The 11,987-nt window shown below is 38.9% G+C and overlaps 1 protein-coding gene across 1 annotated transcript; it reads left to right on the top strand.

Annotated features, from left to right (window-relative positions):
• The first annotated feature begins 838 nt into the window (after positions 1-838).
• On the top strand, positions 839-11,382 carry safb (scaffold attachment factor B). Its single transcript, XM_079245376.1, has 21 exons — positions 839-1,098; positions 1,340-1,436; positions 2,475-2,539; positions 2,616-2,822; positions 2,914-2,973; positions 3,058-3,091; positions 3,940-4,366; positions 4,765-4,808; positions 4,885-4,991; positions 5,107-5,256; positions 6,277-6,359; positions 7,825-7,868; positions 8,029-8,114; positions 8,288-8,430; positions 8,632-8,731; positions 8,939-9,135; positions 9,260-9,437; positions 9,937-10,001; positions 10,115-10,173; positions 10,362-10,416; positions 10,541-11,382. The coding sequence occupies exons 1-21, from the start codon at positions 946-948 to the stop codon at positions 10,656-10,658; spliced, it is 2,472 nt and encodes an 823-aa protein (XP_079101502.1). The 5' UTR covers positions 839-945; the 3' UTR covers positions 10,659-11,382.
• The last annotated feature ends 605 nt before the right edge of the window (positions 11,383-11,987 follow it).

Below are 11,987 nucleotides of genomic sequence, written 5' to 3'. Positions count from 1 at the left end.
AAGCACTTAGTGAAGAACTTCAATGTAATTATGGACCCTGCACCATCTTTAGATGCTAACATAAAATCACTTGTCTGTTCCTGTTTTTATCATTTAAAGAACATTGCCAAGCTGAGTCCAGTCATTTCACCATCTTAGATGGAGATGGTTATAAATGCCTCCTCTAGGCTTGACTGCTGCAACTCCACCTTCACTTGCTTAAGTAAAAAAATCACTTTGCCATCTCCAGGCTGTCCAGAATGCTTCTGGAAGACTGTTCACTAAACTATATAAATTCATTCTTGTCACCCAGTTACTGATCCAACTGCACTGGCTCCCCATCATTCAGAGTGCATTTTAAAATTTTGGTTAGCCCTACACGACCAAGCACCTGGTTATATCAGGGACCTTTTGGAGCCCTATGTTCCCAGCATATCTCTGAGATCTGCTGACCAGGGTCTGCTGGTTGCTAAGCAAACACTGCTTAAAACTAATGGTGACAGGGTGGCATCTTCCTCTCAGCCTGAGATCTGCGGAAAAAGCATCTAAAAATACATATTTTTAATCTTTCTTTTACTTAGTTTTATTTGTTTTTATGTTTGATGATTTTTTAAGTTTTTATGTTTTCTTGTAAATGACTGATTTTTTTCTTGAAAGGTGCTACACAAATAAACATTTAACTTACATATTATATGAGTGCAAAATCATCGCGTCTGACTTTCGCTGCACTAAGGTTTTTCCTCTGAAAGCTTTGTTTGCAGCAGCACAGGGTTTGCAGCACTTCTGCAATTATTCCACTGCGCAAACAATGAACTGCGCATGCGCAGTGACGTCAGGTTGTGCTATCCGCCATTTTCTAGCCGTTTTGCAAGCCTGCTGCCTCCATCCGTGGTGCAGCGCTGGGTTTTACATTTTTGCGTATTTGATCGTTAGTTTAATAGTCAGATATATTTGACTTGCAAGGCGATGGCGAACTCAGCAGCAGACGTGGAGGTTCCGGAGGGCGCAGAGGTCCGCAAGCTGTCGGAGCTGCGAGTCATTGATTTGAAGGCCGAGTTGAAAAAACGAAACCTGGACACGACTGGCGTCAAGAGCGTGCTCTCTGAACGTTTAAAAAAGGTCCAACATATATTGTCCTGTTTAGAGATCACGAATAATGTTTTGCTGATTGATGCAAAATATAGAAGTTTGAAATTCACCTGGCTTTGTCAAAATAATGTATTTCCATCCAGCTATTTCAAAACTAGCTTGTTAGCTTACAGCTGTGTGCTAACTGCTCGCAGAGGTTTGCGCTAAATTGCTTAATAAATACAATTTTTTTTGTTCGCTACACTGAAGAAATCTTTTCCTTAACTAACAGGCAATCGAAGACGAGGGGGGAAACCCAGATGAGATTATAGTCGTCCCGGAGTCGACTCCTAAAAGAGCCAGCGTTACACCCAAACGAACAACCAAAGGTAAGATAGACACGTGACGCTCGTGTTGACCATCTTATGCAAACACTTGGAGTAAAATGATGCTCCAGTCACCTGTGGGTGAAATTACCTTTATCGTAGTTGTATACATGTTACTATTTCTTGCACAGGTTCCTAAACGACCACACTGTGGCGTTATGCAACAACAGCTATTATAAGGTATTTGCAGGGTTTCATGGAAATCAGATGTGCAGTTAGTGGGTCCACAGTGCACATATTGAATTTAATATGTCTGATTTACCGTTTTGCTGTTGCTGCTGTTAAAATATAGAACTCAATGCATTTAATCTTTTATTTTGGAGTGTTTTGATCTACAGCAATATGAGAAATGGCCTGACCAGTTAACTGTTACAAGGTAGTGACTTGTCAAACTATCCGATTGACAAAAACTAATACATTGTTTCCTCATCTGGGATAGTAACCATACACAATGAGTCCATTTATCCAGGCATGATGAGGGCATGCAGCGGCTTATTTTTAAGCCTACATCACGGGTTCCAAACGCCAGTCTTTGAGAGCCAGAATCCGGCAGGTTTTTATGGTTTCCCTGCTATAACACACCTTATTCACATCAAATGGATCCAGCAGTTTCTTGTCAACCTACTCATTAAATATGCCTGTCTGTTGGAACATGGAGACAACAAAAACCTGCAGGATACTGACTCTCGAGGACTGGAGTTTGACCCCTGTGGCCTAGATCTAGGGACATGGTTCAGTTAAGCAGGGCATTCAGAAAATTTTGCACCTTTGGTTGGTTTGCTTTCACATTTCACACTTGATTCGAATGGATCAAACAGCCAGAACAAATTTGCAAGGTTACAAGTGTTTGCTGGTGTTGATATTCCCTGAAACGACAATTAACCAAGTTGAAAGAACAAAATTCAACTAATGCTAATTTCCTTTTGATGATAATGTTTAATATGACTTTGTAGGCTGCTGCTGATACAGACTGTATGGTTTTCTTTGCTGTCTTTAAATATTTAGATGATTTTTATCTGAAATGGATTTTATTTTCTGCAGAAAACAGGCCAGAGAATGATGAAACAGAAGATGGTACTATGGAAGAGGATTCCCGTGATGGACATGTAAGTTTGAAGAATTTATTTTAATCTGGATTCAAGTGCTGCAGTGATGTGTTTAACTTTATTTTTTCCTCATCAGGAGGACCTGCTGGATGATCATGAGAACATGCAGGACATGGACATCCTTGACATGAATGTTCTCGATGATACCGAGAATGACAGTGGAATACCAGCTGAAGATCATATGGATGATGCAGATAATTTTGACAGGGATGATGATGCTCTGTTGGATGAAGAACATGACTTCAGGACTTTTGAGTTAGAAGATGAAGCGCAAGGTTTAGAGGTATGACTCTTGATGTAAATTAGCCAACAGAAATTGGTTTCGTAATATTCTTAATGTTTTAATTTTTCTCCAATTTTATGTATTCTTCCAGTTGGACCAATGTGAGACGTTTGACAAGGATGAAGATTTGTCATATCTGTCTTCCAATATGGTACGTCTGCTCACAAATGTACTTGGCACAACTAGTTCTGGTCTTCAGCCAACGTCATTAAGGTTTCATTTTTCTCTCTTCAAGGATCCCAATGCAGGGGATATGCAAGAACAAACAGGTACTGTAGAAAAAAGTTTATCAGAAGATCTTTTTTTTTTCTTTCTTTCTTTTTTCTTTCTTTTTTTTTTTTTTTGAACAGTGTTGAGGTTGGACATTCAAACACTTTGTTTAGTTACAACAAGGAGGAGAGACTGGAAGCCCAAAGGAAATTGCTGACTTTGTGCTGAAATTTTGTTGACCATTAAGTAAAAATATTCTATTGTAAATAATATTCATGTTGCCATTTGGGTTCTTGCACGCAATAATAGCTTTGGTTAACAAATTGATGCACGATGACAGCAATTACTTTTCATGGTCAGGGAGGTTTGAGCTCTTGCAGGTGATTGCAGTGTTTTTAGGTTACCACACGAAGATCAGAAGACAAAGAAGAGCCATCAAGATTTATCAGCTACTTTGACTTCGTAATCCCTGTGACGCATAAATCGACTGGAATTGAAACTTCTGGACTTGAGCTGAAGTTTTGGTCAATGCAAATGGACACTGGAAATGGAAAAAGCTGAAAGAAGAAGGACGGCAGCAAGTTCCTACTGCTGTGTGGCTGATCTTGTGGCTCTCTTCAGCTCTGAGCTGAACTTGTCGGCTTTGGGTCAGGTGAATAGACTGAAGTGATTCATCTTGAGAAATGAGCCAAACTGTTTGCCCCCTTAGTTGCTTGGTTGTCTTCCAGCCTTTGGGTTCTTTTCCAGTCTCTTCAGTAGGGTCTGCTTCGTTTTAATACATAGTTTTAGGAGCACAGGCCAGTGGTCATGACGTTCCTAATCCAGGCCTTGCCAGTTCCTCGTTAACCATTGATGTGTTTCAGAAGTGATTAAACTCTGTGCCATTCTATTCCTGTTAAATCCGTAGAAAATGACAAAGTAGCCGGGTCTTGTTTATCTGAGCCGCTTAAAGAAGATCGCCACGAGAGCCATGGGACGAGCCCTGAAGAAGAGCAAGCTGTCACCGGTGGAGGGGAAGACAGTGTGTCCAACACTGGTGCCAAGTCCAGCGATGCTGCCTCAGGAGATGTGGACACCGACAAGGATGTTGTGGAGACTGGTGCCGAAGATGTTGGGGGCGAGGGGAACGTCCCAGAAGAGACATTTGACACTGAAAACGAAAGCTCGCAGGCTGTTAGTGTAAGCGAACAGGGCAACATGGGTGAAACTGTTGATTCAGAAATGGGGTCTAAGAAGGGTGAGGCGGATGAGAAGACGGAAGAAAACGCTGCTGCGGATTCAGCCCCGACGTTGAAAGAGTCCTCTTCTGTAGAGGGCGATGATCAGAAAAAGAGGTTTGTTGCTTTCTGTATCCTAGAAACCAAAATGGTTATCTCTTTTGCATTGGCCCCTTTGTGCTAGCAAAATTTGGATGCTCTTTGGAGGTAAAAAAAACAAAAAACAAAAAAAATTTTGCAAATTTTCTGTGGTGTTTTTTCTTTTCTTTTTTCCTTGTGTGATTCTTTACACTCACCTATTCCACTTTGTCATCCATTAAAGAGTAACACGCTGGGATTTTAAGAGGTTATAATCACATATATACTCACTGTTAACTGCACTGTGGAACCTGATGGATGGATGGATTATACTTTAATTTAAAAAAAAAAAAACAACCAAAAAAAAAACAGTTATTTTAGAAGATTCAAAGATTCCTCTGTGTTGTTTATTCATGATGTTTATTCTTTGTTTCTAGCTCTGAGGAAAAAGATGGCAAGACTGAGTCGAAAGATGAGAAGGGTAGGTAAAATTGTTTACTTTTCTTGATCCCAGTTTTGACGTCTAGGTACTCATTCCATGGGTTGTGTCTGTGTAGCCGCAGGAGGTGCTGCAGCAAGTAATAGCAAGAATCTGTGGGTCAGTGGTTTGTCTTCAACCACCAGAGCAACTGATCTGAAGACCCTTTTCAGCAAATATGGCAAAGTGAGTATTTAAGGTCATCACATTGCAACGCGAGCAGGGTGAGATCTTTTTTCCCATTTAGTTTGGATGAAGAGGTTAAGTATAATGGTTTAATATCTTTTGTTATATTCTGCAGGTTGTTGGCGCTAAGGTTGTGACCAATGCTAAGAGCCCTGGGGCTCGCTGCTATGGCTTTGTCACCATGTCATCCACTGAGGAGGCCACCAACTGTATCAGCCACCTTCACAGGACCGAGCTGCATGGCAGGATGATCTCTGTGGAGCGTGTGAGTGGTTTGCATCTAATTGGTTGGATTTTTTCTTTCAGTAAAGTTTCTGTGGGGAGTATGAATAGTGTCAGTGTTAATAATAATAAAAAATCTAATTATCTGACTAATAAAAGTTGACAGTTTTAATTTACTTAAAGAAAAAAAACAAAGCTTTGTAGGTAATCCAGCAAACTGTGTTGTGGCTGCTAATGTTCTTAAAGTGCTTGTGGAGCTCTAAATGTTTGGAGCATTTTTTTGGAGATCAGAATTGGAAGCTTTTATTGCTTTTGAACCGAAGTCCTGGCTCAACAAAATTACTTTTAGTATAACCTGTCTGTCAAGCAGACTGAGGCTTTTTTTTTTTAAACGTAAGCGGACCAGTGTAGTCAATTATTTAATTTAGCAGATGTTGTTAGTTTAATGTGTGGCACTGCAGGTGAAAAGGGTAAAGTTTATAACTGATTTCACAACAAAACGTTCCTGTTTTTTTCCCCTCAGACTAGGACTATTATTTATTGCAATTTTTCTTAAATTTAATGTTTTAAATATGCAAGTTATTATATTGCCAAAAATGCACTAGTTTGCATGCATTTATAGGGAAAAAAATCTGAAAATTGTATTACAGTCAGCTTTAAAGTTCTTGCATTTTGTTGATGGTAAAGTTTTTACTAAAAGGACTGGATTTTCTATTTTTCACTTTCACAATTTAGAAAATGCTGTCAACAAGAAAAACCTCAGTTTTCACCATGTTTTGGAATGAAATAAATCAGACTGAGAATGAGACATAAGAAATTACTTCTAGGTAGAAGCATATCTGGAAAGTTTGTGCTCCTGAAGTGGAGATTTTAGACCCAGAGGTTGAGAAAAAAATAAGTTTGGCTGTCTGTGTTTAATTTTATTTTAATGCTTTTGAATATTATTAAACATTTGGCTTCAGTCAAAACAACCAGATGCCACTAAAGGACATATTTTTAATAACTGTGCAAAATTTGCCTGATCACTTAACTTCTGTTAATAGGTTCATTTTTAACATTTTAGGCTAAAAACGAGCCTGCAGGAAAAAAGCCAGCAGACAAGACTGACACTAAGAAGTCAGAGAGGAGACATTCTACTGACTCCAAGTAAGACGACCAGCTGAACAAGCTTCATTCAGTGTACTGTGTTCATGTTTGTGTATTGCAGAAGATGATGAGCTATCAAGTTGAGAGAAGTGAATGGGTGGTTTTAGGGCTGGGCGATATGACCAAAATCTCATATCCCGATGTCGCTCATTTTATATCCCCATAACAATATAAAATTTTGTGTAATTTTGTGTCAGTCATCCGTTGTTTGTCAGATGTACTTGAAAACGGCAGCAGTGATCTCCATCCATCTGAGGGAACTATGGCCATATGATGTTCCTGCTGCGGTGTTTGTATCTGGAATTTATTATGAGCGCTTTCGCCACCACTTGATGCTGCTTTTGCTCGTTGATTCTATTGTTTATTCAATTCAATTCAACTTTATTTTTATAGTGCCACTTTACAGCAATGTTGTCAAAGGGCACTTTACATAGACGAATCAACATACAAATAATTTTAAAGGTGGAGTATGTAAGATTTTCAATATTTTAAAATAAAATTAACTAATAAAATAACTACAATTAGAATTAGTTTAAAAAAAAAAAAAAAAAGTAGGTTCCAGTCTGTCCATATGTGATGTGTTATTAAATTACAAGTTTAATCATGACAAATGACAAAAAGCACTTTTTTTTTTACTGGTAGGCAAACATTTAAGAAGGGTCTTTGTCATTAATTTAACTTGTAATTTAATAACACATCAAATAGAACAGACTGGAACCTACATGTTTTAAAAAAAAAAAACTATCTAATTATGATTGTAGTTATTAGTTAATTTTTTTTTTTTTATATTGAAAATCTTACATACTCCACCTTTAAGCCAATTCATACATATCCTATAATAGAAACCAACTGATTGCATCAAATCATGACTTCAATCCAATCCCCCATCCTGAGCATGTACACGGCGACAGTGGGAAGGAAAAAACCTCCCTTTAACAGGAAGTAAACCTCCGGCAGAACCCGGCTCAGGGAGGGCAGCCATTTGCCTCGACTGGTTATTCTGTATTTTTGATGCTGATTCTTGCGCAGGTTATAAAATGAGTTACCAGTAGTTGTGTCGGAGTCCGTTGTTGGAACTGGGAGCTAGTCTGTTGTTGGTTCCACGTCGGTCTTTTTATATCCAAACTGCATCCATGTGACAGAAATTTCCCCTCTTTTGTGAACAAACTCATCAGTTTTGTTGGCTGGTCATCTTTTAGTGAATAATCCTGCTCTGAAACGCTTCTGCTAACGTCTTTCTCTGTGTGTGTGTGTTTATAGATTGCAGTGTGCATGCTGTAAAGCACATCATGACTTAAAATACTTCAGTAAAGCACCTTATTGTGGCGTAAACGAGAGAGCCTCATATGAAACGAAAGACATTTTCAATCGTCCAAACAATATACATCCTCATATTGCCCAGCCCTCGGTTGTTTTACTTTATTTTTAATGTATTGCTGATGTCATATTGTACTCCTTTCTCTAGGTCTGATGGAAAGGATGACAAGTCAGAGGGTGAAGGGAAAGACGGTAGGGGTGAATTTTAACTGGCATATAATTAAGTTTTAAATGAACTATCCCTCACAGAATTTAAAAAAAAAAAATCAGCAGCAATTCCCAGCTGTCTGATCCCTCAGTTCTCCTACTTTTAAACATGTTCTTACAAAATCCTTGATCTATTGATTGACAGGACGAAATGAAAGAACTGTAGTTATGGACAAGTCCAAGGGAGAGCCTGTTATCAGCCTCAAAACCAAAAGCAAAAGCAGAGACAGGGTAAGTATTTATCTGGCATGGAACATTCCAGCAAAAACAACATTGTCATTTGTGTATAATACATCAAGTTCCCCTAGAAATCAGTGAAAGTTAATGGGGTTCTGTGGAGACAGATTTCTTTTATCTGGCATTTAGACGGAGTCTTTACTGTTGTTTGACTTGTGTTTTGTCAGAGCACAAAGAGTCGGGATCGTGCATCGTCCAGTAAGGAGAGAAAGGACATCCTGACGTTTGACCAAATCAAGGAGCAGAGGGAGAGGGAGAGGCAGAGGCAAAGAGAGAGAGAGTTAAGAGAGGTTGAAAGACGCAGATATGTGTGAGTATCATCCCAGGCAGAGAACCTGCGCATTGATGCTTGAATTTTAAATAAATTACAAATAAAGATAATTTATTAAGTCTTTTGCAATATATCAAAAGAAAAAGAATCATTTTACAACCATTCACACACTTGTCTTTTGTATAAATGAGCTTCGTATTGAAGTCGGCTGTTAAATGGGGATTGTTTTTGTCCTTTCAGTGATCGTGACAACCGTCCTGACCGTGAGCGCGAGCGAATCCGTTTGTTCCGTGAAAGAGAGGAAAGGAAGCACTTGATGCGAAAGCGACACTGGTTGGAGGTACAGTCGTGATTTGTTTGTGGTCAGGGATATGTATCCCCTCGCATCACTGCCTCTGCTAACAGTCCTGTCGTGCACCTTGGAAAACATGCAATACTTTCACTTTAAATACCAGATAGCCTTTGCTTTCATTGCCACCACTTTGAAAAATTTCACTTGTAATTTTCCTCGGATAACTTCTCACAGTTGTTGTGATTTCATTGTCAGACTGAGAAGCAGCGCTTGGAAGCAGATCGCATGGAGCGCCAGTTCCTGGAGCGTGAAAGACTTCGTATAGAGTATGAGAGGAGGCGTGAGCAGGAAAGGATCCTCAGGGAACGCGAGGAGCTGAGGAGGCAGCAGGAGCAGTTGCGCTATGAACAGGATCGACGCCCTGTGAAAAGACCTTATGACATGGACGGCAGGTACGCCGTAATCAGCAGTGATATCCTGCTGTCCTCAAAACGTTAATGATTACTAATAATGAATACTAAATTGCATATTTGTCAATATGGTATTGAATTGTATTGAACGATCATTGCTCCACAGGAAAGATGACTGGCCCGACAAGCGCATGACCATGGATGACCGCTACAGCCGCTCAGACTTTGGTCGCCAGGATCGCTATCAGGACTTTGATCACAGAGATAGAGGTCGTATCCAAGACAACATGACGATGGACAGGCGAGACAATACTCGTGGTATTGGTGCTGACAGGGATGGACAAGTAAGAGACAATCATCTTACACGCTTTAAAAATAAGCAAACAAAAAAGTCCAAGCTTTATATTTTTTACTGCAACTCTTTACTTCTGCACGTGTGACATGACTGCAATAGCAGTTTACTTCAGAGAGGGCCAGTGTCCTGCAGGTTTTAGTTTTTCTTCGACAACATACCTGTTGCTGTAGGTGAACTTCTAAAAGCTGCCAAACACCAACCCTTAAAGACCAAGATTAAGGATTAGCATACATGTTCCACATGCACACTAGATCCGAACTAATCACTGGGGTTTCTGGATCGCTGTAGGGGAGTAAACCCACTACTGTGTTGTTTCTTTTTGTTTCACAACTGTTAAAGAATAAAGATCAATTAAAATTGGTTGATAATATCTGGGACATGAGATAATCACACTGGGTTTAACCGCGGGAAACATTATCAGTCCACATAATTGAGCATTGTGTGTGTGAACAAATAAATAACAAGCTGATTTTTTGTGCTTCTTGCAGCACTTCTCAGACAGACATGGCAGAGACTCGTGGGGAGGAGGCTATGACAAGCGTATGAATCCCAGGTGAAAATTGCACCAAATATTCATGTACAACCCTGTTTGATGTTGACTTCTCTTAAAAAAAAAAAAGGAACAAGAAATTAAAAATATATTTTCTTTGTGTTTTGCTTTTAAAGGGAGGGTGGCCGTGACTGGGACTCCAATAGGAAGATGGATGGAGACAGACCCTGGCAAGGTAGTCTTACCTGTGTACATACTGTTTTTTAAATTAAAAAAAAAAAAAAAAAAGGTCTATTTGAATCTTATGTATTGAGGACACGAATAAAACTAGCTTGCTAAATTAGAACAGTTGACAGTAATTATTGTCAACTTAAAGGCAAAGTGGAGTTGTAAGTAGATATTCTAGATGTTCTCCTTTTGCAGGTAGAGATGGTGCTATCCCAGGTCAGAGTCACATAGCGCGGGGAGGAATGGCAGGGTGAGTCGGTTCGATCTAAATTTCAGTATTATGTCTTTTCCAAAGTGAGGCCTTGAGAGCAACCAGCCCCACAGTTCTTTTCAGAAAAGGCTTATTTTGCATCTGTCTGTGTTCTGCTTTTCAGCCGTGGAGGCTACATGAACACAGGAACATCTCAGTCTCTCTCTGGAGCTCTTAATAGACAGAACCAACTAATGCAGGGGAGTGGACTGCAGGGGGGAGCTTTTGGTCGTCGCTACTGATCTGTTAAAAAGAGGAAATGTTGGGACTGTTCCAGGTGGTCATTTTTTCATGGATGTGACTCTTGGTTTTTGTACATTTCATTTTTTTTTCTAAACATTTTTCCTCCCAGTTGTCTTCCATCTTTGATGGTAGCTACTGCTTTTCTGCAAATGTTTTTGTTCTTTTCTGAAATAGTCATCTGCCCTGTATTTTTTTCATTCAGTCCTTCATGCTTTGTTTGTGTAACTCAGCCATGTTGTGTGTATGAATCAGCCCATGTTGGAGGGTTGAGTCAAAGCTGTAATAAATGTAGATTATAAGACACCCAGGTTGAATAACATAAAGTCACCATAATCCCATTCTCTACCCTAGTCTGAAGGTTTTTAGAAGTTTACTGTTTCGCAGTAAATGAGCACGATTCATCTGTATAGTTGACAGCTTCTGTGTCCATGTTAGACTGATTCTTTTTAAACACAGCTGCTTGTTTTTGCTGCAGATGATTGTTTTAAATTAAATGTCTTTCTTTGATCATTCATGTTTGTTTAGACCTTTTTTTATTATTTTCAAACAAGATTTGTGAAACTTTGAAATCTAGCGATAAGCTTAGTGTGCTCTTAGTTTTGTGCATTAAAATGTTTTATTTACTTTGAATTGTTTACTGCTGTGCTCAATTCAGAACAGCTGGTGTCTTGTAAAATTCACAGGGTGAAACTACAATAAAAGATTTTTCATTATTATGAAGTGGCCCGACTAAAATAAGCTCTCGGAGATTCATTTAACACTCAAAGCTGATATTTGTCTTTACATCTGTACCTGTTTTTTGTGTTTTAAATGTGCCACAGGAGTTGGACCCAAAGCATTTATAGCAAACTTTTAGTAATTCAGCTACCTGAAACCTGAAACTATATTAAAAAAAAACCCATTTTGCTTCACTTTAACTCATTTAAGCAAAACAAAGGGATACAATGAATTTTGGAAATCTTTTAATGAGAGGATGACTCAGTTTATGTCACGATGACTTGTGGAAGCAGAGTTTAGGAGGAAGTGGAGCAAAAGAACACAGTCAAGTTTATGGAAGAGGGCAGGAGAAAAAAAGGCCAAAATATGAGATTAATTGATTTAGTTTATGTGAAAGTAAATTAACCAGATGGAGTTCACTATGATTTTCTTAATTGTCCTTTTATACACACGACATCAAAAGACTGAGAATATGGAGAAATACTTCAAAAGAAAAATCTTAAACAAAAAGAAATGACAGACTAATGGCTGATAAAAGAAAAAAACGTGTTTACAGAATTATAGCACCAGGTGCCTTCATTATCTACACAATAACAAAGTTAACTGACTTA

Source organism: Telmatherina bonti, assembly GCF_933228915.1.
Source record: "Telmatherina bonti genome assembly, chromosome: 8".
Classification (NCBI taxonomy): Eukaryota; Metazoa; Chordata; class Actinopteri; order Atheriniformes; family Telmatherinidae; genus Telmatherina; species Telmatherina bonti.
Note: the sequence above shows the minus strand (reverse complement) of the source record. Positions and strands in the feature narration are given on the sequence as shown.

Bases quoted from the DNA above. Each gene is read 5' to 3' on its own strand.
- safb (XM_079245376.1), top strand. From the start codon at position 946: ATGGCGAACTCAGCAGCAGACGTGGAGGTTCCGGAGGGCGCAGAGGTC. The intron at 5,257-6,276 runs GTGAGTGGTTTG...TTAACATTTTAG, and splicing joins GGATGATCTCTGTGGAGCGT to GCTAAAAACGAGCCTGCAGG. The intron at 6,360-7,824 runs GTAAGACGACCA...TCCTTTCTCTAG, and splicing joins AGACATTCTACTGACTCCAA to GTCTGATGGAAAGGATGACA.